This window comes from Trachemys scripta, chromosome 3, assembly GCF_013100865.1.
Source record: "Trachemys scripta elegans isolate TJP31775 chromosome 3, CAS_Tse_1.0, whole genome shotgun sequence".
NCBI classification, from domain to species: Eukaryota; Metazoa; Chordata; order Testudines; family Emydidae; genus Trachemys; species Trachemys scripta.
In genome coordinates, this window is record NC_048300.1 from 2832976 (window position 1) to 2858412 (window position 25437).

At 42.9% G+C, this 25437-nt stretch overlaps 1 protein-coding gene across 1 annotated transcript in view; it reads right to left on the reverse strand.

Annotated features, from left to right (window-relative positions):
• The window catches only part of BUB1 (BUB1 mitotic checkpoint serine/threonine kinase), a 46884-nt gene that overhangs the window by 3613 nt on the left and 17834 nt on the right, over positions 1-25437 (reverse strand). Inside the window, exons 7-24 of the mRNA XM_034763945.1 lie at positions 24780-24829; positions 24478-24668; positions 23101-23261; positions 22385-22740; positions 19922-19980; positions 19403-19540; positions 17627-17722; positions 16041-16131; positions 15544-15625; positions 14464-14644; positions 12827-12914; positions 10531-10769; positions 9869-10009; positions 4130-4245; positions 2064-2225; positions 1668-1825; positions 1401-1578; positions 588-694 (exon numbers count right to left, since the gene is read on the reverse strand). Coding sequence (XP_034619836.1) covers positions 588-694; positions 1401-1578; positions 1668-1825; positions 2064-2225; positions 4130-4245; positions 9869-10009; positions 10531-10769; positions 12827-12914; positions 14464-14644; positions 15544-15625; positions 16041-16131; positions 17627-17722; positions 19403-19540; positions 19922-19980; positions 22385-22740; positions 23101-23261; positions 24478-24668; positions 24780-24829 — 2594 coding nt within the window. The remainder of the gene's footprint in view (positions 1-587; positions 695-1400; positions 1579-1667; positions 1826-2063; positions 2226-4129; positions 4246-9868; positions 10010-10530; positions 10770-12826; positions 12915-14463; positions 14645-15543; positions 15626-16040; positions 16132-17626; positions 17723-19402; positions 19541-19921; positions 19981-22384; positions 22741-23100; positions 23262-24477; positions 24669-24779; positions 24830-25437) is intronic.

Genomic DNA, 25437 nt, shown 5'->3' on the forward strand with positions numbered 1-25437 from the left:
TATTGTCTAGTCATTCAGTGGCAACAACTGTTCTGTTATCGTACTTGACTATGTAGTTGAATTTCTTTCTAGCCCCCCTCTCCCCATAGAGTGTATTGCCTTCTTAAATAGGCCAATGTTTTCATCCCCCCAGGAACTTCCAACCCAGGGCATTTGTGGACCTTACTCCTTAGACAAGATAATGCAATTTAACTAAGCAACATGTTACAAAGGAGCCAGTCAAACTTGCTGACTAATGTACTGTCATGGGTTAAGCCGATTTGTTGTAAATTTTCCTTAACTTCTTGGAATCTGGCACGTCCACTGCTGAAAAGCAGTTTGTGCCAGAAAGGCTTCCTTCATCAAGTACAATGCCTCCTCCAGCAGCATGTGTGCGTATGAACTTGCCACACTTCAGCTTGGAATCGTGGGTTTTAAATCATCAGGAGGGTAACTAAGACACTTTAAAAGCTAATTCTATGTTATCAGCTTCCCCAGAACGGGGTGTAGAAGATAAATCTCTCTAGCCATCTAAAACGAGTAGTTTTATCTGCATTTTATAAAAAGGTTCTCCTGAGGAGCTCCCCTTAAGATGCAATGAGACCAACCTTCTGAAGACTCCTTCAGTTTTCCAGATCCCTTCTTCATTTCTCACCCTCATGTAGGTGCCAAAGAGCATGCAGTATATTGTTCCAGCAATTCCAAAGTAATCAGTCTAAAAAGAGAGAGATGTGTCTATTGTGAAGAAGTCCAGATTAATGATTTAGCATTATTACTTAAAAGGTGATCTGAAAACTCATGCTGCTCAAGTATTTTGTGGAACATATTTTCTTGATACCTTATGATTTCAGCTGGACAAGCCATGTGAGCAGAAGTTGCAGGATCAGGCCTTTATATAACAATAGTTGTGATCTTAGTTATCAGTGGAAGTTACAGCAGAAAGAAATGCAAACCTGTTTTGCTACGTCCATGCAGAATCCTGCCTATCAAGTTTAAGTGCTGGACTCATATCAGATGGCCAGAATTTAATCACCTAGGCCTGGATCCACAAAGAGACTTAGGCATCGCAACATTGAGCATCATGGCACCTAATGTTTAGGCACCTAGAGAGGGGGGTTAAAAAACCTCAAACAAATCCAAAATCCCACATAAACATTACAATCCATGAAACCTGAGTTTAGCATCTAGGCTCCCTATACAAGGCATCCCGACGCCTACAATGGGGTGGAAGTGCACATGTTCAGAGGCAGAAACTTAGAGCTGAGTGAGTTTAGGCACCAACAGGGTTTGGCAGGGGTTTTGTGGATTGCAGGGAGCCTAAAACTGGGACTTAGACTCCTAAATCACAGATTTAGGAGCCTATGTATCTTTGTGGATTGGGGCCCAAGTGCTCAGATTATTACATCTATGTAATCTCATACCTGGTAGTTCCATGGTTTCTGTGTCAGCATTTCAATGCACTGAAATCCAGATGTCTCACACTTTCCTGTAAACGCAGTTCCTTCAGGAAAGAGTTTCAGGTCTATACTTTGACCCAAGTCAATGACTGTCAGACCATGAGAGAGACTGTCTATGTCACAGGTGTCATTATCCAAAAGCCTGCAGTAAATGAGTAAATGATTGCCACGTAATTATTAAAACCACAATACAAAAGGATAGTAGTTTTGGTGCTAAAGGGAAATACTTGCCTTTCTCCAAGTATGAAGTTATCAGGTTTAATGTCACCATGAATGATTCCACAGTTATGGAGCTCTTCCACCATGTATAGAATTTTTACAGCAAAATAGATTACTAGTGCTTGAGGCATCACTTTTTCAGGAAGCTTTTTGTAAATATTTATGGTATTCTGTAAACAAAGATATGGGGAAAGGAAAAGAGACAGAATGTCAACCACACCGAAAGATAGCTTTACATAATATACATTGTAGCTCCATATTTGCAAAACAGAGTAGTGGAAAATAAACCTACAACAAGTGTTTTTGTAAAGCAAAGAGGAACAATGGATTACTATGCATTGCAATGTATTTCAGTTCCTAAAAGGTTACAAATATACCTCTTCAGACCACAAGTCTTAGTGCACCTACCAGTAAAGTTCCATAGTTGTATAGCTCACCAACTAATATACTTCCATTTTGGAAGAAGTGAGCAGAATAAAACTGGATGTAGAGATGTCGCACACTTGGTTTAAGCCTCTCCATCAGCTGAGATGCTATATAGAACTCCCAAGGGCTTGCAGGCTTCTGCACCTGTAACCAAACACTCCATATTAAATGGTGATATAATCCAATAGGTTTATCTAGTAAATTGAAGGAAGATGGGAAAATCTTCCCATATAATTACAGTGACCTGAATGCTTGTGCATTTTTCTTTTCACACTAGATTGAGATCCCGTTGTGGGGTAGGAAGTCTGGGTTGGGGAAAGAGGCCTGTTATGCCTTTGAGAAACCTCTTCGTAGTTGGGCGGGAAAAACCTGAATACCCTTGCTGTTAATGTACTTAGGATATACCCTGTCATGGGAAATCCCCAGACAGGGGCCCAAAGAAAAGAACAAAATCTAAAATAAAGGGTTGGGGTTTTTTAGAAGTAATCTCTTTATCCTTTTCTTTCTTTTTGTTAAAGCAAAGCTCCAAAAGGTAGCTAAAAACTAACAATTCTAAAGAAGTTAACAATCCACTAATGGACAGCTAAAGCTGCACCTCTAGCCAGGGGCGGTTGGGACGGGTTTGTGTGCACAGCACTGGATAGCCTCGTGGCAGAGCATGAGGGGTTGCAGCACATGCGCGGGGCGAAGGGACGCTGCTACTGAAGTGCTCTGATTAGCAGTGCAGGGACACAGACACACCTACAGTGGAGCACCCATAGGGACACTGCTCAAAGAAGAATGTTTGTTTAGGCTAATTCACTACTTCCACCTTGCTGAGATTTAATGCCCTGCGATGGCAGGGTCTTGGTGCACCTTAGTCCTTCCATTCTCTGCCTGGTGGTGTTGGTGGCCTGTGATATACAGCATGTCAGACTAGGTGATCTAGAACTTTCCAGCCTTGAACTCTATGACTGATCTTGAAAAAGTGCTCCAACCATTCAGCTCACAGCAATATGATTGCCTATATGGTTAGAAGCTTATTTCTATATAGATTGTCTTTTATTTAAAATAAGATTAAAATTGGCATTTAAGCCTACTGCAGGCAGTACACATCTTGCTTAAAGTGACAATTTATGACAAACAGCCATAGAGGAGGCTAGTACAACACTGGAAACCCAATTTCCACTTCACATTGAGTACTAGAGCCAAGGAATCTATGTACTTAAACCACTATCAGGTAAAAAAAATAATCACATTTAAAAACTTGGTTTTCTCATTCTTTGAAGTAGATGGTACAGAGAAGAGCTAAACAAACAAACAAACAAAAAGTATTCAAGGGCTGGAAAAATGCCTTACAGTGAATTACGGGAACTCAATTGTTTTCATTTATCAGAAAGATTGAGAGCTGTCTTGATTAGCACCTAAGTATATTCACAGGGAAAAAATACCAGGTATTGGAGGGCTCTTTAACTTCGTGGTGAAAGGCATAACAAGAACCAATGGCGGGAAACTGAAGACAGACAAAGTCCATTTAGAGCAATTGTTCTCAACCTTTGCAGACTACTGTACCCCTTTCAGGAGTCTGATTTGTCTTGTGTACCCCCCAAGTTTCACCTCACTTAAAAACTACTTGCTTAAAAATACAAAAGTGTCACAGCACACTATTACTGAACAATTGCTTACCTTTCCATTTTTATCGTATAATTTTAAAATAAACCAATTGGAATATAAATATTGTATTTACATGTCAGTGTATAGTATATAGAGCAGTATAACCAAGTCGTTTATATGAAATTTCAGTTTGTGCTGACTTCGCTAGTGCTTTTTATGGAGCCTGTTGTAAAATTAGACAAATATCTAGATGAGTTGATGTACCCCCTGGAAGACCTCTGCATACCCTGAGGGGTACGTGTACCCCTGGTTGAGAACCACTGCCTTAGAGGTTAGGCACTTTAAGGAATCCACTTAGTTACACATCTCAGACTACTGGTTGAATTACTAAGGGACCTCAGCGAAGCCAGCTCTAAAAGTTATATGACAAGCTATTCAGAACCAAAGCCACTTACCTTTAATATTACTTTCTGGTTATTTTTAGGGTTATTTGTATCCAGGACAGAAGCCTGATAGACATGAGCAAAAGCCCCTTCTCCAAGTAAGTACTCCACATGGAATGAGTTAGGACCTTTGGCAGTTTAGGAAGGAGATGAAAGATACAATAAATTAATGAGTTCTAGTTACAAAGCTTCCTCTTCAGCAAACCTTTCTAGACAGAATGAACTGGCCAAGCACATTACAACAGCACTGTACGTTATTGCTTTGGTGTGTTATAAACACCTTTACTGTCGTACTCGGTGACCCTCAGGCTGTGTAACAAACAGGTATTAAATAAGTTTAAAATCTCAGAAGCTCCATGGCACCCTCATATTGCAATCACTATAATGCTTTCTAGTAGGTGTGTGGCAATTTTCTCCAAAAAAGGCCATAATTTTGGAGTTTAGTGTACCCGCCTGTAGCGGGATGGCCACCTGCTCCAGCCCTGACAGGGTTAAAACTAGCCTGGGGAGAGGAGGGCTGGGAGAACAGCCCAGGCTGAGTGGGAAGCAGGCTCAGTAGGGGCCATGCCCCAGTCAGGGCACAGCTGGCCTGTATAAGAGGCTGGGAGCCAGGAGCTCAACAGTCTCTCTCTGCTTGTAGAGAGAGAAGGGCCTGGCTGCAAGGGAGCTGAGCAGGGTACTGGGAGTGGAGCAGGGCTGGGGGAAGGCCAGAGAAGCTGAGGAGCTCCAGCCTGGAAAACCCCCAGGCTGCGGGCCTAGCTGAGGGCCTAAGACCAGTACTGTGGCTGCGGCGGGGCAGCCCAGCTATAGAGAGAGGCAGTAGGTCCAATCCAATCTTGCCTGTGATGAGTGGCATGTACTACAGTCTGCCCCAGGGAGTGGGGCTAGATGGTGACTGGCAGTAGCTGTACACGGAGGCGAGGTGGGGTTAGTAGGTGGGGGTTCCCCTGTGGGCGGGAGACCCTGAGACTGAGGGATTCTGCAAGGGGGGCAGAAACCCAGTGAAGGGGCACTGGGGTCCTGGGAGGGACACGGGGGCCAGAGTGAGGTAAGGCAGATCACCGGCCTGCAAAGGGCGCTCCTGGCTGGAAAATGAGCTAATTCCAGAGGATGGCCAGCAGGAGGCGCCACAGGGGTGAGTCCAGCCCTACACACATCCACATCATATATCACTTGCAAGCTTATTTTATGTATGTTTAGAGACGGTATGATGTGGAGCTGTCAAGGGGTGCTGTAAACAAGGTGAAACAATGGTATCCAAAATGAGTTTCATTGTTTGCAGTTCCAGAAATATTGCAATGTGACTATGTCTACAGTTTTTACTGCTTAATTTCAACACCTTAAGGTGGTGTTTTATTGGTCAAAGCTACCATATGACAATGTATGAAGAGATTTTTTTTACTGGTTTTGCATGGACAAATATTCTCCCCCCGACCCCACCCCCGAAATAATGCACCTGTTTAGCATGTGGCAAAAAATGGCAAATAGCAGCATTTTGCAGTATACCAACATGAAATATTTTCACGTGGCATATTCTTAATTGTTGAAGTGTCTCACTAGTGATTATAAGTTATCCATATTTGCAGCTGAAGTTTGTTAACAAGATCAGTCTGGCACTGAAAGTTGTGCACCAGTAGCAGCAAATTGTACTGCATAGTCCAAAATATGTATATCGTCAGTATATATGAAGTGATGAGATTTTGCTGTATGGTTGTTACTGAAATATGTTGTAAGTTTGAGAGTCTCCACTGCTAGTTCTCCAGTGACAACAAAGGAGATGATCCACTCTCCGGAGGGTGTTAAATGACCATTAATCAGCAGGGGAATTGTGATCAAGGGATTTACAATGCTGTAAGAGGACTGGGCAAGCATCATACAAAAGGAGGATGGCTCAACTCTGACTCAGCAAAGCCCACCAGGACTGGTCTGGGCTGGTGTCGTCCAGGCACATGGGCTGAGGATATAAAATAGGGGACAGTGGCATCACGCTTTTGCCGTTCTCCTTCCCCACTTACACTGGAAGCAACAAGAACGCTGGGAAGACAAAGACTTGAGACTGGTCCCAGGCTCAAAGGGGAAGCTTGTGTACTAAGAACTATAATCTACCCGCAGCATTGAGTGAGTTGAGAATAACTGCTTGATCCAAATATTGCCTAGTCTAATAAGGCTTCAGATTTAGATTGTACACTTACTTTTTATTTTCTTTGGTAATTATCTCTGACCTTTTGTGCCTATCACTTATAATCTATCTTTCTGTAGTTAATAAATCTGTTTCACATTTTACCTAAAATAGTGTGTTTTGCTTGAAGTGCTTGAGAAATCTCAGCTCAGTTTACAAAGGCTGGTGTGTGTCCTCTCCACATTTGAGGGAGGGGTGGACTGGGTAATAAACTTACACTGGTCAGGCTTCTGACCAGGGCAAGACGGTACAGTCCTGGGGTACAAGGCTGGAGGCTTGGGAGATTTGCTGCTGCCTTTCTCTGTGTGATTCGTGAATGGCTCAGGGAGCATTCATGCAATCTAGCTGGGTATGGAGCTCCCCATGCTGTTGTATTGAGTGATAACAGGGCGGGAAGGGTTTGATGCTTGTCACTAGCAAAGCACTGTGTGGGACAGGGAGAGTTAAGGAGGCACAGGGGTCCCACAGTCCCAGGTTATACCCTGGGGATTCCATCATACTTGTGCACAATGAAAAATGGTGGTGGTAATTCTAACAATATACTTTGGGAATTTTACTTCATATGGTGTAACTTCCACATAGACATGGAGGATACAAGCCCCTTGAAGCTTACATCAAAGAGAAAAGACTCTCCATAAATATTGAAAAAAATCTACACTACCTCATTTACAGTGTCGCAGCTAAATCAGGGTAGTCTTCCAGTGAAGACACTCTAAGCTGATGGGGGAGACCTCTTCCGTCGACGTAATAACTCTTGCCTCTGCGAGAGGCAGTCTTGGCAGGAAAAGCTCTCCTGCTGACACAGCGCTGTCTACACCGGCGCTTAGATCGGTCTAGCTTACATTCACACCCCTGAACGACACAAGTTATACCGAAGAAATTCATAGTGTAGACATAGCCTTAGTCACCCAATGGGACCCATCCCTTTGTCCCTTTTCCATGCTGATGGAACAATGAGAAGAACAAAGCTGAATTAGGCCCTCTGCTGGAAGCTCAAGCTGAAAGAATCCATAAGCTAAGAGCATGTAACAGAGAAACCACAGCATAGATCAGAGGTGCCAGGGCTGCCATACAAACGATAGCTGGAGACAAATGTCATACATTAGATCAGTGGTGGATTAGCCACTGGGCCAATGGGGGCTCATGCCTTGGCCAACTGGGGAGCCCCGAAAAAAATCTGCTACTGCCAGCTGAAGGCCCCCCGGCTCCTGACCCCGTTGGAAGCTACTGGGCGGAGGACTCTCCAGCAACCCCCACCCATTCCGGGAAGAAGCCGTGGAGCGCCAGGGAAACCCCCAGTGCCCAGACATGGCCCTGGGACTGGAGGAGCTCTCACTTCCCACTGTGGCCCGGGGCCATGGCACAGGGACAGAGTTTCTCCCGTCTTGTGGCCACAGTGGGGGCAGAAAGGAGCAAAAGGGGTTGTGGGGCTGTGAGGGGACGGACGCTGGGTGGAACAGGGGTGGGGCCCCGGGGAAGGGGCAGAAAGGGGTGGAGCTGTGGGCAGGGCCACAGGAAGGCAGAAGGAACAGGGGCGGGGCTGCAGGCGGAAGCACTGGGGAGGGGCAGGGGCCCAAGAAACCTAAATCTGCCTCTGCATTAAAAGAATTGGCTGTTGAATACTTGAGGCAGGTCCTACCAGGATTTCAGAAAGCTAATTCCACAATCAAAGTCTTTGACAGATATGACAACAGTAACTGAAAACTACAGAAAGACAGTGCCGGACAGGATTTAAGGTTGGACACAAGAAATGCCCTGTGCCTTCATGGAAAAAAGTTTCTAAACATGGTATCTAACAAGCAATCGCGTGTAAAATTCTTCTGTGAATATATGGCTCAAAAGGCAACAGAGTGTAGGAGCACAATCAAACACAAATACTCCTTGCTGGAGGCTTTTTTAGTGGCGAAGTAGCAAAGTCCATCTCCAGAACAGGCACCGAAGAAGCCCAAGATTTGTACAGTACTCAAGATGAAACGGATACAAGGATGCTTCTGCATGCTGTGTGCCTCAATATGGCTTTTGGGTCTCTTGGTATCAAAGATATCATAATAATTAGGTCTCCCGATACAGATACGTTGGTCTTCGCTGCTCACTATTTTCCAAAAATGGAACATATAGAGAACAAATGGATTGAAAACATGCACCATTAGCAGCACATTTAACAAGCATCGCTTCAAACCTATGTATGCAATTTGGGATGCACTCACTCATGACTTCTGCAACATAGTTCCTACTGTACACTCATTAATAGGGTATGAAGGGGGGAAATCTGTGTTTTAATATGCTGTCAAAACAAAAGGAGCTTACCACTTCAGAGATCTTGACAAACTGGGAGTGATGGACAAGCTGCAATTTCTGCAGCAAGGAAGTTGGTAGCAGTGCTGTATGATCAGACTGAGAAAGAAAAGGAGACCCACAGAGACTTGAATTGCTTGCACCGCAATCTACCCATCAACAAGGACAAGTCACTGGCCTAACTTCCACCATGCAAGGACGGTTTTGAACAGCATGTCAAAAGAGCATCTTGGAAAACAAAGATTTGTCTTCGCACATAGGTAAACCTGATATTGGATCATCATTGCAACACAGATGGAAAAGTGTAGATGACAAACTACTTCCTGTATTCTTCCAGGCCCAAAGTCATCTGAGCTTCTAGAAGACCTTATTTGTTCCTGTACCAGTAGGGGCCACTGCACAATCAACTGCATCTGTAGTCAGAATAATCCTACTTGCACAGAAATGTGTACATGCTAAGGCAATGAACACTGTGGGAACCCAAGCATTCTTGACAGAGACAATAACAATAAACAAGATGATAATGAAGTTGACTAGAAACGTCACCAGTGCTATTACATTTCAATACCACCTGTACAAATTTATCATCAGATTTGTTTTTACCATTTAGATTGTTATTGTGATGCTTTGTGGCCACAAAGAAATCCAATTTTAAGTCTTGAAATAATACATAGTCAGTAAACTAACAGAAACAAATGCAAACATTTCAAAGTGGTCATTTTAACATATTGGTGTCATTGTTTATCCCTGCTTAACAGCACCATTTGACAGCTCCACATCAGACCTCATCTCAAAGTAGACATAATAAGCTTTCAAATGACGAGTGGGTATGTAGAGAGGGTATATTATGTTGACCAAACTGGTGGTGTCTGCTGCTTGCCTACAACTGCATGTGAGTAGTCAGAGTCTAAAGCGTATTCCATTAGTGGGAACACCAACACTTAAGTCACGCAGCTATGATGTAATTACTATGACATACAACATCTATGTTGAAATAGGACTATTGTGGTTCCATACAAGCCTCAGAATTCCATGTCAAGTACTTTATTGGTTCCCTCTCAGAGACAGAGAGGCAGATAATATCCATTACAGGAATTTTTAAATGGGTCCACTGTTGAACCCTAAGTTCTTTAATCTTTAAACAATCTGGGAGCCATTTTTGGAAGGTTTTCTGAATAAACGTAAAAGAATTTAAGAATTTATTTTTTTACTGTCTAGTGTATCTAAAGCAATTTTCAGACAGAGTGCAATTGATATGTCAAAATGGTGGTTCTTACCCAGTGTAAGTTCAGTCTTCAGTTTGATAGTGGGAAGACTGGATTTCCATTCAAATGTATTGGAGTAGGTACTCAGCGGCTTAGGTAGCCTTGATAGAAGTTTGCGAATTAAGCCCTCGTCCCAAGGGTTTTCAACAATGACTTCATGGAAGGGAGAGAGAATATGTAGGCAGTATGTAAAATGTGAGTAAATAGAGGAACAGAAGTCTACAATCTAGTGATAAGCACGAATGACAGATTATCCCTACCATGAACCCTTATGTATGTCTTGGCTTTGATGACCCAAGATTTGGCTGAGTGGGTGAAACAGTTTAATAAAAGGAATATAAAAGCTTTTGTTACCTGAAAACACAGGCATTAATAAAGCCAAACCGTTGGACCTGAGCTGACAGAGGAGCAGAGAGAATCCTCAGGTTCCAATAAATTCAGTGGAGTTGAGGGCACTCAGCACCTCACAAGATGCAGGAAATATGCAGCCTTATCCCTCCACATGCTGTTGGATCACTACTCATAAGCAACACTTTTTAGAGAAATTGCAAGACATTTCATAGATTCATAGTCGCTTGCTTCAGACCAACTGCACACTGGAAGGAAACACTAAGTATATACAGCTACCTAAATCCGAGCTTTAACAGAGAAATGATACTGTTGACCCTTAGTACCTGGAGTTTTAACATTCTGGTATGTCCTGTCCTCTGCACACACGAGAATCCGTGGAGTACTGACTGACTCTTTACATACAGTTAGCACCGTTTCCTCATCTGAATATCCCCTGGCTGCTTGCAAAGTCTCCAACACAGCCTTCTCAGGAGCTAGTTGCTGGTTTAATACTGCAGAAGCAGCTGCAGAGGGTGCATTTCCTGGCAGAGATCCTTGTTCTGGGCTCTGCTCCAAAACTGGGCTACATATTTAAACACAAAAAACATTAAGTTACTTGTCAATAATGAACTGGCCCTCCCGATGTCCCAAAAAAGATACAAATATTTAAAGCAATAAACTTATGCTTGCATTCATTTGCCCCAATGTCAATAATGGCATGTATCTGTATTCCTTTAAATGAATGTCACTGCATTTTTGTATGTTCTTGAAAAAAATGATGTGAAACAAATCCTCACGCTTCAGGGCTTGAGTCAACTACTTTAATGCCTAGGATTCAGGAGAACTTTCCCAACATGTACTCTGATTCCCCAGCCATAGATTCCATCCCTTGCTGCAGAGTTGTGGTCCAGAATATCTACTTCATTTAAAACAAACAAGCATCACTTATCCAGACGCAAGGACAACCCCAGAGAGTGAAGGACAGCATATTCATACTGAAAGAGAAAAAAGCAAGAGCTTTTGCAAGATGCTCCTCTGCCATCCACAGGGTTCCCCATGTAGCTATTTGGGATACTAGTGTTGTGTGGAAGCCCTAATTAATCGCCCAAAAGGGCTTTAATATACAGTTGAAATTTTGCCTAGTGTTGCCTCATGTCCTTACAGAATATGGAGAGTAGCTAAAGTCATATATCTGAAAACCCAGGAAATAAAGTTAAGGTATATACATGCTACTTCTGTAATGCAACCTTCCCTACCTTCTTTGAGCAATGCCCCACCACAACACTTACTAGCAAGCACTCAACATTTACAAATGATACAGAACACTGACCTACAGTGCTCCCTTCCCAGTGTCCAGCACCTGCTTTGTCACGGCAAAACTTTGGTTTATTTCAGGTACAGCAGAGAGCAATGACCTGCACCTGGCCTACACTCAAACACTGAGCCTAGCCCAAGCCACCCCCAACTTGCAAAATGGTACCACACCTTCACTCTTATCTTGAGAATTCCTCTGAGACACTGCCTTCACCCACCTCTCACCAACACCTGGAGACCATTATTGAGTATGCCTACCGATTACTGACAATCCCCATTGCAAGAAGACACCCTTGTGCACCTCTGACAACTACAGGACTCCAAGCAAAGACATACTTGATCTTTTCAATGGGCATGCCTGTCCTACAGTACCCTCTGGCCAGGTATAGCTCTGCAGCGGCCCTGCCTCTGTTTCCCAATTCCACAAAAGCTTTATTTTTGTCCATTAATACCTCTTCTTCCCAGGGCTTAATTTATTGGCATAAAACACAAAATAATGCTCAGCCCTGGGGCTTGTCTCTTCTATCCCTTGAGTCTGGTCTCTGGATCTCTTCTTGGCCTTGGCAGGCTACTCTCAGCCCTTCCTAGCTGGAGTCTTCTCTACTTCCATGGAGTTTGCTCTCCCAGGCCCTCACCCTTCTGGCTCTGGCTTTCCAACCCCAACTTTTTCCCCATGCTAAAAGGTCTTACAATAGACCTGTGTGACTCCTGCTCACAGCAGTTCTAGAATCTTCTCCAGCTGCTTCCTTCAGGACCCTTTCAGCAGTTCCTTAATTAATCCTTTCCCTTACCTCAGATGACCCGGGCTCAGAGACTTGGTGCCGCAAGGTTGGTTTTTTTGCAGTGTAGATGTACCCTCAGTTACTCAGATGTCTTGTTGAACAAATACATTTCACTCTTTGGCAGGTCAGTTTGGGTCAACCCATGTTACGGTCCCCAACTTTACCCTCATAATTTCTGAAATATTGCTTTCCCAAAGGGCAGTGGGTACTGTGTACTAACTTAGATCAATTCTAAGTGGGCAATATTAATTTGAGAAGGATTAGAGTGACAGTTTGAGCCACAGGTGTGCACAAAAAGAAATATTGTGTACACAGGACTTTGATAACATGATTTACGGGGAGCTTTATCTCTCTAGCCCTAAGCTTAACTAATCCTACCCAGACCCCTCATGAGGCACAGAAAAATTTTGAGATAATTTGAGTAATCATGTGGATTCTAGAGCATGTAGAAAAATGCATCTGTGAGGTGACGAATTTGTTATCATTCAAGAAGTCTTCATATAGGCATTTGCAATCTCAAACATCTGAACAAGTCACACTGTACCTTAGCTTCCTGGTTTTGGACGCGTCGATGTACTGCTCCTCAGAAGAATCCAGAACCATCTTACCATCATTGTTGTGGACTGCATTTTCTGAATAAAAGTGCATGACAAGTTTGTCCCTCTGCTAAAGAGCAGTTTGTGAACTATAAGTGATTACAATAAAATCCAGTATAACTCAGCACAAAGATTTGCTATGGATTGTGTGATTAGCTAGCAAGAAGTTCATTGGAGATTTTAGTAAATTTTGGGACAGAAGTACTGGAACACATTAACCCATTCAACAAAGTAGTGAGAACTCCCAACCCAATGTGTTTTCCCTCGACTTCAATGAGTTCTGAGCAAAAAGCTGAAATTCAAGCTCAAAAAGCTGAAATTCAAGTCATTCATTTACGTGACTAACTTTAGCTGTCAGGATTGACGATTGTGGCCTACGTGCACTAGAAGTCACTGTTAAACATTTAATTTAAAAATGTTGCTGTGGACAGTGTTAGAGTCTCCGGAATGTTGATTGCACACTGAATCAGAGAAGCTTTTCAAATAGGCACCAAACCCATTTTGAAAAGTGTTCTGCTTCTGTTCTTACACTAACAAGTACAAGCCCATGGGTTTAAGTTTTCTTCATTCCTAAAGTTAAAAAGTGAGAGGAACACTTCTTCTCTATTATTTAGCACAGAACGTTAATTGCAAACATTTTTCAGCACTTGACACAACAGATGTTAATATCCTGCTGAGAGATGTTTTTAGAGCCCCTCTACAGGTTTCTTGACCCCAAAACAACATCTAAAAGCAGATATCGAGGGAACAAGGAAGCTGGGAAGCTGGCATCTGGACAGGGGTACAAAGAGGATTCTTTGGGCAATCTTAGATGCATTTCCAAATGTCTTTTGTTCAAGTTTAAATGCAACTCTGAATTTCTTGGCTTGCTAATGATTTTGGTAACTACAAACTCTAAATTTTTTACCCTTAAGTTATTGACATGCTCTCACTTATTGTTTGTACAGAGTTCTTGACCTCAATTCAGTTTAAAGACAAAGACAGAGCAGAGTGGAAAGACGAGGGGAAGGGGCAACAGTAATCCAAGCTTGTATTTCCTATAGAACAGCTGTGTGTACAATTAGTAGGTACAGCTACGTTTTGTTAATGAGACATACGATCGGTGGCAACAGGCTCAGGTCACTGCCTGCCTACCCAGTCAGTTGCCAGTGCTCTGTAAGCACTATGGTAGGAGCAGTTCTTAAGGAGGGATTTGGAAGGCGTGGTAGCTTTATGGTTTGAGGGAGGGCATTCCACACAAGAGAAAAGTATGGAAGCAACCATGAAGGTATTCATAGGGGAAACAGTAGTTTAGGAGGTTTTTAGGAACTGCTTATCAGAGAATCCTTGCAGAAGGGGAAACTGCTACCTTCTCCCCCACCAAATTACAACTCCCGGAGGAGCTTTGGTGCAATGTAGGCTCATGCTCCCTGCTATTCTTTTTCCTGAAATTAATTAGCACCCACATACTGTAATGTTGGGCGTCATGAACTCCAAGTAGCTGCTGAGATATGGGAAGTGATGCTGGCACAGGACCGGAGTAAAGCAGAACTGAATCAGATGCCATGTTCTCAAATACACATCATTTTATGATGATACCCTTTACCTTTGTCCTCCATGGGTTGCCATGAATGCGCTGACAGGTAGTTAAATGGGGTTGAAGCAAGCTGGGTAGCACGTGCAAAGTCTCTTGTGCTGTTGGGACTGGGTGCCAGTGTTTTGTTATTACACTGCAGAGCCCACACAGTGGAGTCATCCATCAAGAACTCAGTTGTCCGAGTTCCTTCCTACACAGAAGAATCAAGCAGTGTTCACCGGGGAGCTAACAAGAAGTCTGTGATACCTGCGGTTCAAGCAGAACCTCACAGTGCTTTTCCCCAGCCAACAGTCATTGATACCCTCAACATGTTGACACAAATGAGAGAACCAATGTATTCTGGTCTGACCTTCTCCAGGCAGAAATACAGTCTCCCCATTGCTAGCAAAAATAAGCCATCATGGCCACCTCTGCACACTTGGACTTTGCCAAATTCCAAAGCTTAACCTATAACCTCAGGCCAGAGGCCAAGGAGCAGGACTAGTAAGGCACTACAGCCACCCCGACTACTCTAGTCATTGTAGTACTGAAGCACCCTTTTTCACCTCCCCACCCACACAGATGCACATGATATCCACATGCAGACCCGTGCTTGGCTCCCAACCACTCAGAGGAGTGAAAGTCTGTTCTTCCAGGGACAAACTTCTCTCCTCGGATTAATTTTGTTGGTCTTGGCCTCCAATTCACATTTCCAGCTATGTGACGTTTGGACTGGACAACATTTAATTCCACTAAATGTAACATCTGGGCCATGTGTTACCATACTTTTCCCATTTCTAAACACATTTCAGTAGAGGGAAGTTGTGTTTATGGGATGGGGAAGTCACACTCCTGGAAACATACCCCGGGGCTTCAAGGTTTTGCAGATGTCCAGTGACCTGCCCATGAAATTTCTAGGAGACAAAAGTTAATATGCCAGGGATTCTTTGTGCAGATACAGATTAGCGATTTTGCAATGCTGGAATAGAATTGCAGATCACTACACGTTAGCACTAAAGGCAACCACTTCAAGGCCCTCCAATTCCACATTACTCTACTAGGCTAAGCTTTGCTAGAAATAAGCACACACACACACACACACACACTTACTTTTGATTGCTCAGCACATCTGAGTAAGGGATGTTCTCCGAAGGCTCTGGCCTGGGCAAGCTTGTTTTTTTGCTGTGGGAACCTAACAGAAACTGCTGTTTAGAAGTCGTTTTAGCAGAACAACCTACACAAAAGTTAAGAGGCCAGAGCTGGTATTAGCTTTCTAGAAAATTGGTCTGCAAAAGTCCGAGATACCTGTCATGGTCTCAGAAAATAAGCTGCTCACACTTATCAGGCAAGCCACACAAGAACCATGATCACAGTAACTATGCTCAGGAAGACTTCAGCCATTTCATGGAGAAGCAGCCAAGGCCTTCTCATGTGGCATTTCCCCAAATCTTTGGAGACCTTATTTCCTCTGTACACTTCCTAAATTGAAGATCTAAACTGACTGATAGTGCTGATGCTGTCACAGCAGGACTAAATGGAATGGCACTACTGACCCCACATGATATCCCAGAGACAAAAGATTCAATCTGTGACTAGCTTCTCTTTACCTGTTGTTTTCTTTTTCATTCTCATCTTCAAAAATGGAAAAAGCAGACACAACAGGAGCAGTGTCATTAGCTTTCATGCTTTTACCAGGCTCTAGACGACAAAGAAAGAATTAAGTCAATATTGTTTCAGCTTTTCCTAAAAAGCATCATAATAAATGGCTACATCCTCACCCCTACACAATCAGAGAACTGATGGGAATGGAAATGCTAGCTACTCTAGCATAAAGCATGTTCCAGTAGCATATTACATATGCATCCTTTAGGCAGAAGACTATTCTCAGTCCCAGGGTGGGGACGCAGCAAAAGAGGGTCTCTCTCAGCCTGAGACAGCTATAAGGGACAAACCTGATAGGTTCTAAAGAAGATCCCTGTCTGCCATAAGAAAGGGCAAGCTAACAGGGTCAGCAAGGGGTTGGGGTGGGAAGGAAGAAAAATGAAAGGCCACATGGTCCTGCCTCTTCACATCTCAGCCATCTACCAGAAGTGTCCTCAGAGTTTGCACCCAGTAGAACAAATCAGTCTAGTCTTTGCTATACTGGAGACTACAGGAGTTTATTAATGGAGCTTCTTCCACTCCAAAGCCACAAACAGGGGCTTATTGTGCAGAGAACTGTAACCCCACTAGGAATTGAGAGCATGCTGGCTCAGAGGTACAGGACTGGAGGAAATCAGTCTCCATACCAATCTCAGCTTGCCAATGCATTGTGCTACTGCTAAATTGCCAGGTTACCTATATAGTTAATGAAGGCTTGCAGTTAGGATACTAACATTTGACGAAGAACACTATACACATCATAGTCTAGATGTGATCCTTCCCCGACCCAACACAAAAATGCTAAACTGACTTTCACACGAACTTCAGAGTAATGAGAGGAGGAAGAATTAGGGTGAGGCAGACCTTTCTTCAGGCTGAAATTTTGCAGATCAGTACAGAGTATTAACTAGGTCTTTTCTGGAATTGTGTTTCAAGTGCCAGAGGAACAGTTACAAAGAAGCAACAAATTATTTAAACCCAATTTAATGCACACTCTTCCACAGCATTTTGTAGCCAACGTAAGTGTGCTTTTACTTTTCCTAATCCTTTGTACAAGAATTTAGAGCAGGGGTAGGCAACCTATGGCACGCGTGCCAAAGGCAGCACACAAGCCGATTTTCAGTGGCACTCACACTGCCTAGGTCCTGGCCACCGCTCCAGGGGCTCTGCATTTTATTTTAATTTTAAATGAAGTTTCTTAAACATTTTTAAAAACCTTATTTACTTTACATACAACAATAGTTTAGTCATATATTATAGTCTTATAGAAAGAGATCTTCTAAAAACATTAAAATGTATTACTGGCACGCGAAACCTTAAATGAGAGTGAATAAATGAAGACTTGGCACACCACTTCTGAAAGGTTGCCAATCCCTGATTTAGAGCCTTCCAGTAAATCAGATTCATGATAAGAAATTCTGTGGGATTAAGCTTCTTCCATTTCCCATGCATATCCAAAGGACTGCTCTCCTCCTGCACCAAAACTAAATAGGGCACACATGTTTATTTTGGGTTGCAGTGTGATTGTGGATAAAAGCCCAATTATACATACCACTTTTTCTACAATAGGCCTCAAATTTCTCCTGATTTTCTTGAAGAGAAGGCATTTCAGGCAGGATAGGTGTCTGAAACATGTCCATTAAAAATCCTAACAAGAGCAAATAAACACGTCAAAACAGCTGCAGAAGCACCTTTCAAAAGTTATAGGATTTTTCATTATGAACAAAAGTCAAAGGTATGAAAGAGAGCACTAATCATTGGACTGTCTTTCAGGACTCTGTATTTAAACACCTTCAGCAGGTGTTGAATAGAACAACAAATAATGAAAACAAGAGTGGACTTTTATACCTTATTGAGTACCATGAAGTTACTTAGTGTTTTAATGAGGCTTAAAGTGTAGTTACAGGTCTGTCTCATCTTACGCGGGGGTTCCGTTCCGCGGTTAGCGTGTAAAGTGAAAACCGCGTATAGTCAAAATTAGATTGAGTTCAATGGTGGGTGGAATCGCCTGCACTACAGGTACAGTATTAAAATTGTTATTTTTCTTTTTTTGTTTTGTTTTTGCCAACCGCGTAAAGCTGAAATCACGCATGTTAAATGCGCGTAAGATGCGACAGACCTGTAATAGTTTTATTTCCTAGTGGATCCCTCTAATACCTGCAGAGATTAAGACATTTTGAGCCAATGAACAATTTTCATTTCTCTGAGATATATACAATTTGAATTAAACTGCAAACTACTTTTGGTCAGTGGTTAAGATGCTTTAATATTGAAAGACAAAAACTGGTGACAAGTAAGTTTTCAAAGGGATACAGTGGGATCAGGATTGTATTGCTCTACGTATGACAATAGGCTGATCAGTATTTCTTTGTTTACTGATTATAAATATTTAATGTCTGGGAGGAGAGGACCATAGGGGTGAACCAGAAGAATAGTCTACAGTATGAACATAGTAGGAAGCAGGCCAGGGAAACAGCAGAGTTGGGAGAGATTGGTACCAACTGCTTTATACAGGGGCCTGGCCTGGAACCCAGAGAGTGGGTAGGACTTGGTCCCCCTATTAAACCCAACAAGAAGGTTTATTAAGGCCTTGAGTAAGTGAGCCCCACTCAGTGGCCAAGAGCTGCATTGCCTAGCTATGAAGGCTGGCCTCCTGAGGCACTGGACCTTTTAGCACCCTGAAAGGGGACAGGACTACCAACAACCCAGCCGGAGGGCTGAGGTTGTGACAAAGGACCAAGAAGCGAGCTAGGCAGCCAATGCTCCACCAGAGATGGCTAAAATCCGAGGCACACTTGCTGTTGCCCAGTTTTGTCACAAGGAGCTGCTGAAGACCAAAGGCGACCATTTACACAGCTCAATGATCCATTCCTTAGCTCTCCACTCTACTAGTCTGTTACAGCTCCTCTTGACTTGGAAACAGAAACTGCTTGGCAACAGCATTAGACACAAAGGATCTCAGGCTTTGTTGCAGACAGAACCACAGCAGGATAACAACAGTAATTTAGATCCAGAGAGTGTTTCTATTAAGATCATGGGCATTTCTTTCGGTCTTTAGTCTGCTCAGTAAGTGGAGAGCTTTGTACCATCCCCCAACACAAAACATTAAAAAGGGACATATCGTGTTCCAAATCATCATCCAAATGGGAAAGAATTCATATTGTGCTAGTAGTCATATGGTTTCTCTTTGCCAACAAAGGCATAGGTATCCTAACGCCAGTTTCTAGTACGTAGGTTTGTTTTTAAGAGGCTATCGTGCAATCTTGGCTCCATTGGAGTCTATGACAAAGGAGCCCAGTGGAGCTAGGATTTTACCCTACATACTTACCCAGTGCTTCTTTAGTATGAACAGTGGGTGAGGGCTGCACTTTGAACGGAGTTGCCTGCATCACTCCTCCCAGGGAGGTATTCGGGGTGGCTTGAGAAGCATTTCCAAAGCTGACAGAAGCATTTCCAATTCTAGGTGCTAAAAACAGAAGAGTTTAAACAACTTTTGAGTATGTGAAAGCAGATTCTGGAGCCTATGATTTCCCATGGTTTGGTGGTAAGCACCAGCGTTCTAATACTATTTAGTGCAACTAGCATTATGATCTGCAGACACAAAGATTGGAGTACAATGCTGTTCTATGCATGTCAATCAATTAAACTTGTCTCAAGTGCATACAGTGGCATTATGTATAGCTGCAACATTAACTGACCTCTAAATATCTATATTAAATATTGGTAACTTCCAAATAAGAAGACTTGACTCATTGACACTTGAAGAGCTCCATAGTATGCATCTGCAGACAGAATAAATAAGACACATGCAATGGGATCACTGTTTTTGAAACTGCTCAGTAATTACCTTCTTTCATCGCTGTGCAGTGATCTAATTTGAGACCAGGAGTGCTCACATTTGAGTGCCTTCAAAGGAAAGGGTAAGAGTGTTAGTCTGAGAGAGGTTAATAAAAAAAACCTCTTTAAATGAATTCTAGTTTCATTTCAGACACTTCCAGTAACACACTTCAGCTTTTTGAGCATCATCTCTCCCAGCTTGTGTGAAATAAGAGATGTTTGTCTTTCCCCGAGGAGAGTTTCTGATAAATAAGAATTGTAGTGGTTTCATGATGGGCTGTTCCCAGACAGTGATATCCCCATGCTCACACTATAAGTGTGCTTTCTTCAGGAAAGCTGCAGTCAAACAAGTAGATCCACTAAGACAGTAGCTCTCAACCTTTCCAGACTACTGTACAGTAACTCCTCGCTTAACATTGTAGTTATATTCCTGAAAAATACTACTTTAAGCAAAACGATGTTAAACTAATCCAATTTCCCCATAAGAATTAATGTAAATTGGGGTGGGGAGTTAGGTTCCACGGAATTTTTTTTTTGCCAGACAAAATACATTTTATATATATATATATATATACACACACACACACACACACACAGTATACGTTTTAAACAAACAGTTTAATACTGTACACAGCAATGATGATCATGAAGCTTGGTTGAGGTGGGGGCGTCAGAGGGAGGGATATTTCCCAGGGAATGCCTTGCTGCTAAATGATGAACTAGCACTTGGCTGAGCTCTCAAGGGTTAACGCGTTGTTGTTAATGTAGCCTCACTCTCTACAAGGCAGCATGGAGGGAGGAGACACAATAGATGCATGGCAGTGGCTGCAAATATTCCCTGCTGAAACTGAACATGATGATGAACCCACGCTATCTCACTGGCATGTACCACTCCCACTTTGGAAAGTGCCAGGGGGTGCATGTGTGTGTGTGAGAGAGAGAGAGAGAGAGAGAGAGAGACAGACACACACAAACACACACACTGACCCTTTAAGTTTGCTGACCCCACTCTAAGCACATTGCCTTTTTAAGTAGATCAGCAAGTTGAGACAGCAGCTGCTGCCAGCAAGCTCCCTCTATCCTGAGACCTGTCATGTGTTCCCCGCTCTGTGGAGATGGGGTACAGAAGCGAGGGGATGGGGACACCCTGACATCAGTAGCCCTCTTCCCTCCCACCCCCTGCACAGCAAGCAGGAGGCTCCTGGGAGCAGCTCCAAGGCAGCGGGCAGGAGCAGCACACGGCAGTGGGGGGAGGGACACCTGGACTGCCCGGCAATTGATAGCCTGCTGGACAGCTGCCGCACAGGGAATTTAGGAGAGCTGATAGGGGGGCTGCCAGACCACCCTGGTTCCAAGCCCCCTCTAGCTAGCTCCAACAGGTTGCTCTTCCTCCATCCTTAGAGGTTCTTAAGGCCCAGCTTGACAAAGCCATGTCTGGGATGATTTATTTGGGATTGGTCCTGCTTTGAGCATGGGATTGGACTAGATGACCTCCTGAGGTCTCTTCCAACCCTAATCTTCTATGATTCTAAGGCATTTTGATGCCTTATGGGATGTTTACATGGGAGTGTGACCAGTTATTAAGTTTTATTAGATGTAGCTTGAATTCAACGACAATTCTGCAATATGGTTAGGTTCAGTCTGTCACCATCCCATGCAAGTCTTTCTAATTTTTCTCGTTGCATTGTGGTGAGCCACCTTACTTCTCCAGCTCATTTTGACTTCTTCTTTTAATTCAGTTGCATACTTAAGCTTCTACTCAACGCTACATGAGCCAATAATTAATTCTTTGGCATACCATAAGTGAAGACAGGATTGTGAGAACAGTGGAGGTTTTTTCCTCCTCAGAGCTGCACAGCAGAAGGAGGGCATTGCTTACTCACCCAGCTTGTCCCTGTTTGTCCCCAAATTGGTGTATTTTAGACATGCTAGGGATATTGGGGCTGAATAATTAGTTAACGGTGTACTTGAAGATTACTCTAGCATTTTGATTTCCACAACTTAGATACAGACTGTGGCAGAGAGGAAGTAGAAGTAGTACTTCAAGTTAAAATTGAGACTTGGAAGAGTTAGATATTTCAATGACTATATTATACATATTAGCATAATTGCATTTTCTAAAATGGATCTCTATAAAGCATTGATGTCACAGTTTTCTATCCTTGATAGATCCTTTGTAGTAATATTCAGTATTGTGGGTATTAGTCCCACAAAAAGAATCCTCTCAAGGGAATTTGGGTGAGACATATGACAAGAAGTTGGGTTATAAAAGAGGCCAAATGGATATTTAACACTTAATTCAGACCAGCTGACTTCCTTTAGTGCTGTCAATAGTTTCACAGTGGGACTAGCTGCAGAGAGTTTCAACCTACCAAGGATAGGAGCAAAAATACACAGCTAAAGTAATGTAGTCTAATTATAAAGAGTCTAAACAACATCTGAAGCAAGAATTAGAAAGGCCATTTGTACTTACTGCTGTCCAGTGGAGTGGCCATGACTGAATGCGGAATATTCCTGAATAGGCTGAGACACAGCATCACCACTGTTGAGCTCAAGTTGTGATAGAGTGTTCTGGAGTTCTCCAAGATCTACATTAGCTTTGCCTGTGACCTTTTCACATGTTACCATTGATAGTGACGCGGACACAGACTGATGGCTAGCAGCTTCAACAGGCTTTGGTACAGAAGTATCTGCTGTTGAAGTACTTGCTGCAGCCCTTGATTGCAGCTGGTCTGGCCCCAGGCACCATGAGGTTTGCAGATTTGTCGTCTGAGAAGATGCTGTCCAATCTTGCTGTAGAGCAGGAACTGGTTTCACACATGGATCAACCTTTGCAAGAAAAAACATACAGGCAAACTCTTGTATCATTGCTAAACTGCTCTTGTAGCCATCCAGAAACAAAAAAGAAATCAGTCTTACCATACAATGGTAACTTTCATGTGGAGCTAAAAATAAACCCTTGGTGGTCTAAGTAGGTTTTTGGTTTAATAGTTACAAAGAGTGTTTTAAAAAATGCATATTGAAAGCCATGTCAGACAAATACAAAACAGGAAAATAGGTACATCAGTGAATCTTGTTTTCTAAGTTAAATTAGCAAAACATGTGGGTTGAAGTTAGACACCCATAGCAAAAAGGTTAAACTTTACTACTTGATACAAAGTGCTGCTGCTGCTCACAGTATAGACTTACCACCATTCTATCTGGAACAGACTGTAGCATGGACGCCTCTTCCAGCTTAGCTTCTGGATAGTCTTTGGTCAGCTGACTAAGCTGTTCCAGCTTCTGCTGCAAGAACTGCATTTCAAGGATGGCAGATTCTTTTCTCTTTGCGTAGTTCCTCTCTTCCTCTTCTGAAGGTGGTAAGATCATAATAAGCAAAACAGGCAATGAATGTCCATTTAGGCTTTTCTCTCCCCACCTCAGATATGAGTGCTTTAGTTTAAATAAAATGCAGATACATAAAAAGCTGTTACAATTTAGGTTGCTACAGGAAAATAATGTGTTCAAAACTAAATTAATCAGGAAAAAGAATAAAACCATACAGCTACATACATCAGCTTCTCACATTCCCAACAGCCCTACTTTGAGCTAGTCAACAATAGACAACCAGTGTCACAGAACTCTACCTTCTCGGGGTAAATGTTTGTGCTGGGTGACTGTTTCCTTGCTTGTGATTTTATTTAGGTGTTTTCCCTTTTAGGGTTCTGTATTTCTCTAAATTTGATTTGTGAACTATGTTTGTTGCATGGTTTGTAGAGTAGTTATTGTTTGCTAGGCAAAGGTACAGTACATGTGTGTGTTTTGCATGGCAGAAGGAAGAATTAAGGTTGTCTGGGTGTCGTTTCCATTACTGTCATTGAGCACGGATTTGTTTGCGATAAGGATGGCGTAGGTGTGAGGTGATATATGCAGTTGTATGACTTTTCTGGTGCTGAGTGGAATTTGTTCTTAATTTTCAATTTAGAAAGGAAAATTCAAATATTTTAAAATGGCCATGTGAGAGATGTAGAGAGAGTGAGTGTCAAGTTTAAAGCTGTTCACAAATACCTCCTGGCTCCCTTCACTGTCTCCAGTAAATCTGGGAAAGTCGAGCCTCCTGTGGTTTGTGAGAAGGTAATCAGCTACTAGATCACAGTGGGATAGGCTGCGCTTGGCCTCTCAAGTGCCACTCCTTCCCCCCCTCAGGGGAGAAGGGAGAGAGCGTGCTGTACTATATTGGAAAGACTGGGTTTGAGAAGATTGACTGGACACTGCCACTGAAGTTAGTTTAGGGAATCCTGGGTTTTACCCTAGTCCCATTCTCTTGCTCTCTTATCAGGTGGGCTGAATGGCACTGCCTCCCAGAAAGTTCAAGTCACAGAGGAATTCATCTGACACATTCACTGATGTTTACAGGGTCCCATACATGTCTTTTCTACTCTTTGGAGAGGAGAGGGGATGCCAGATTTGGCCTAGGGAGTGTATGCAGGCCTCTAAATAGGGACAGCGATGAAGAGTTACTTTAACCAACTAGTTTTCCCTGGAGATAAGGACAAGGACATTTCTGAAGGGAAGTAGATAGAGTACCCCATTCTTTTTGTCGTCTCAATCTTTTTTGTTTTCGGTAAACAATCTTCGCTCTCACTTCCTCAAATGAAAGCTCTGAGCCTTCACAGATGAGCATACTTTTATTGTACATCGCCACTTGCTCAAATTCATTGGAGGTCGAAGATAGCTTTGGAAGAACTGCTGACTTTGAAATGTAAGTAAGATACTCTCTGTGGAGAAAAAAGTGTGAAAGATGCATTCAAGTTCACTATGAAGAACTTTGAATATTTTTTTAAAGCACATTTGTCTAGCACAATTGAGTGTGTATTAATGCTACTTACACTTTTCCCGCGCCATCCTGAGAGGACTGAGCTGCAGAAAGAGTTGGATCCTAAAAGGTAGAAAGAAGCTTTGAGAGCCTAGTCTTAAAATGTCCACCTATTTTGTTCAGCCAAGAATTCAGGAAATCCACTTTTTCACTGTTGAACACTTTGTGATGCCCAGAATACAAAACCTGAAAGATGTAAGACATATTGATCTCCCCACTTTCCCAAGCTACAAATTTTGATGACTCTGAGCTAGCTGAAGACCCATAACAGACATAGGTAGAGCTATAAAATTAGCCATGTTATTAAAGCAATACCAGCTATTAAGGATTTCATTCCATCAGTGAATGGACAGCATGATACCTAGAAAACAGACTCATGGTTTGTTCCCCTCACCAGAGCCTCAAGTTTGATTAGTAACCTTAGGCCTTGGCTACACTTACCAGCTAGTTCGACGGCTGGAAATCGAAGTTCTGGGTTCGACTTATCGCGTCTAGTCTGGACGCGATAAGTCGAACCCGGAAGTGCTTGCCGTCGACTGCGGTACTCCAGCTCGGCGAGAGGAGTACCGCGGAGTCTGCCTGCCGCGTGTGGACCAAGGTAAGTTCGAACTAAGGTACTTCGACTTCAGCTACGTGAATAACGTAGCTGAAGTTGCGTACCTTAGTTCGAA